The sequence below is a fragment of the Liolophura sinensis genome, chromosome 9, assembly GCF_032854445.1.
Source record: "Liolophura sinensis isolate JHLJ2023 chromosome 9, CUHK_Ljap_v2, whole genome shotgun sequence".
Taxonomy (NCBI): Eukaryota; Metazoa; Mollusca; class Polyplacophora; order Chitonida; family Chitonidae; genus Liolophura; species Liolophura sinensis.
In genome coordinates, this window is record NC_088303.1 from 8559978 (window position 1) to 8562451 (window position 2474).

General features: G+C 40.5%; 1 protein-coding gene across 1 annotated transcript; it reads right to left on the reverse strand.

The window, feature by feature from the left end:
- Positions 1-552: 552 nt before the first annotated feature.
- LOC135475088 (uncharacterized) lies at positions 553-2258 on the reverse strand. The gene is made up of 2 exons (XM_064754828.1): positions 2207-2258; positions 553-1289 (listed from the first exon to the last, which is right to left on the reverse strand). The coding sequence occupies exons 1-2, from the start codon at positions 2256-2258 to the stop codon at positions 553-555; spliced, it is 789 nt and encodes a 262-aa protein (XP_064610898.1).
- Between the last annotated feature and the right edge of the window lie 216 nt (positions 2259-2474).

Consider the following 2474-nt stretch of genomic DNA (forward strand, 5'->3'; position numbering starts at 1 on the left):
ACATTGACAGGATATATATGCATAAAATACAATGGTTATTCAGAAACAAATTGTGCTCTCAAAGGATTTCTTTTCTCCAAAAGTATATCTTTTGTTTTGATTTTTCCTTCAGAAAAACTGTTCGTTTTGTGGTACCTTGCACGTACCCTTCAAGCTCTCATGTATCCTGACCTCAATACCCACTCGGGCTTAACTGAACGGGATAGGCTAGTTCGAAATCTTCTCGTAAATATTCCTCAAAATAATAGGACTGACACGTGAACACAAGTCTATCTGATAATATGCAAAAGTTTTATTTGAAACTGAGGAGGAATTTTTATCTTAAGCAATTTGGAGTAAGCAAACGATGGAGAAAACTGAAGAACCGAAGATTTAAGAATTAAAGAATTCCCTGAAAAAAGAGGTCTTATTAAATACGGTTGTCTTAACATTTTTGACAAGTCACATCGCATTATTATCTTTTTCATCATTAGCAACAAAAGGGTTTTAACTCGAAACTACGTTATTACGACGCAATGAGGTCACCCTGTATGCCGATATACAACCCTGTGTCTACGTGGTCATCTTGAAGTTACGATAATAGGTGTACGTTTTAACAGGGGTCGCCCAGCTGGGATCACCGCCCCCGAAGAAAGTTGAAAAGAACATGCCATTGATCTTCACTTTACTAGAATTCCTCAGTCGGAGATTCGGCTTGTACAAAACCTGTTTTCTGTTTAACCATACCCTAACATAGCCATTCGTTTTGCCCACGGTGTTCAACTTGACCCGCTGGCTGACAGTATACCAGCGCCCTTTTTGAAAGCGGAAACTTCCACGGCCGATGGAATGGCCGAAGTCAAAGTTGCAAATAACCCTTTTATCGGAACAGAAATTTCTGGCTTGGTTATCCGGGGCGTATAGATACACTTCCCCGTCTCCATTCTTCCTGAACATGAAGCGGGTGGAGAAGCAGTCTGACGTGTCCCGACCCCCGGAGCATTTCCTTGTACCCCCATACAGTCCCGGAAGTTTGCCGCCTTTGACAAAGTTGAAATTCTTGGCGAAATAGATGTCGTAAGTGAGGGTGACAATGTCCCGGGCGGGTTTCAGTGTCTTAAAAAACGCCGCGCCACCCCTCGGGGTAGCTGATGGTTTGTAGGATCCCTTTGGGTACAACACCCTTGTGACCTTGGATTTACCACCGGCAGGGTTCTTTACAGTTGCAACGTTGTCCTTTCCAAAAGACCAGTCTTTTGAAGGTATGCCACCTTTTTTAATGTAGCCACTTTTCCACAGATCTTTAGACGCTGGTGACAGGGAAATAAAAAATCCAAGATATGTATGTGATTAGTTTCATTTGTTATACACCTCAAGTCTAAGGCTACACTAAACTTACTTTGTCCAAATGTTCCTAAACTCATAAGGCAAAAGAGAGCTACAGTCATTGTCTAGAAGATCTTTAGTAACAGGGTCATATCTAAGACCCATTCCGACAAGTATATATAAATTACTATATAATACTCAAGGACGAAGATACAGACGATTACCACCTCGCTATTCCTGTTATATTTGATATATGAAAACTGCAATTTGAAGAGCACACCAATGTTTTTTTTTGTGGTGCTCTGTTTTCAAGAGGATAACATGGTAACGTGGTTTTTGCATTGTATTCTTTGATTTTGAAACCAGGCACCGTCTTTCATTAAATATTAAACTGAAATACAAAGTTTTCAGCTAAAAACGCGGTTGTTTCAACAGGCGATCGGACACTTATCTTTGATATATAGATCGCAAATCTGGTTAAGCTGCGACTTGATATTGTAGTAAGTTTGTCAACTACTCTTCGTACGGTAGTGGTTTACTCTAGGTACAGCAGTCTTAACAGTTCACAAATCTGCACGTTGTCATGTATTTATTTATATATTTTACTAATGTTTTACGCCGTACGGCAGCCAACATTATGATGGGAGGAAACCGGGCAGAGCTAAGGGGAAACCCAAAACCATCCACATGTTGCTGTCAGACTGCCGTCATTTCAGTGGAACGTCCTTGACTACGGCTTGAAAAATCAATCAGATAAATTAATAAACTTGCAGAGTAAAATGTGTTGCTTTCTGTCAGGGACAATACTATCAAATCCCACAGTGCACTGAGCGCATTTTGCAGTATGGCCTTTACACACACTCGTATTTTGCGTGATGATGTAAACACGGATGAAACTTACCCACTGACGAAATGCAAACTGTGAGCAAAAGCATCCATCCTTTCATGTTCATGTCGAATTGACCTCTGTAAATATAAATATTTCAAAACATTAAATCAGATAATCCAGTTAAGAACCTATCTTGTCTAAAACTGCATAATCTATTGCTCACCTCTGCCTTAGTGATGACGATTTACTGGCCAACTGGCAAGAGAGCAGGGGTCAATACGACTTGGTTCCGAATCGCCAGTGCTCGGAAAAAGATACCCCATCTTTTCAACCTCATAAA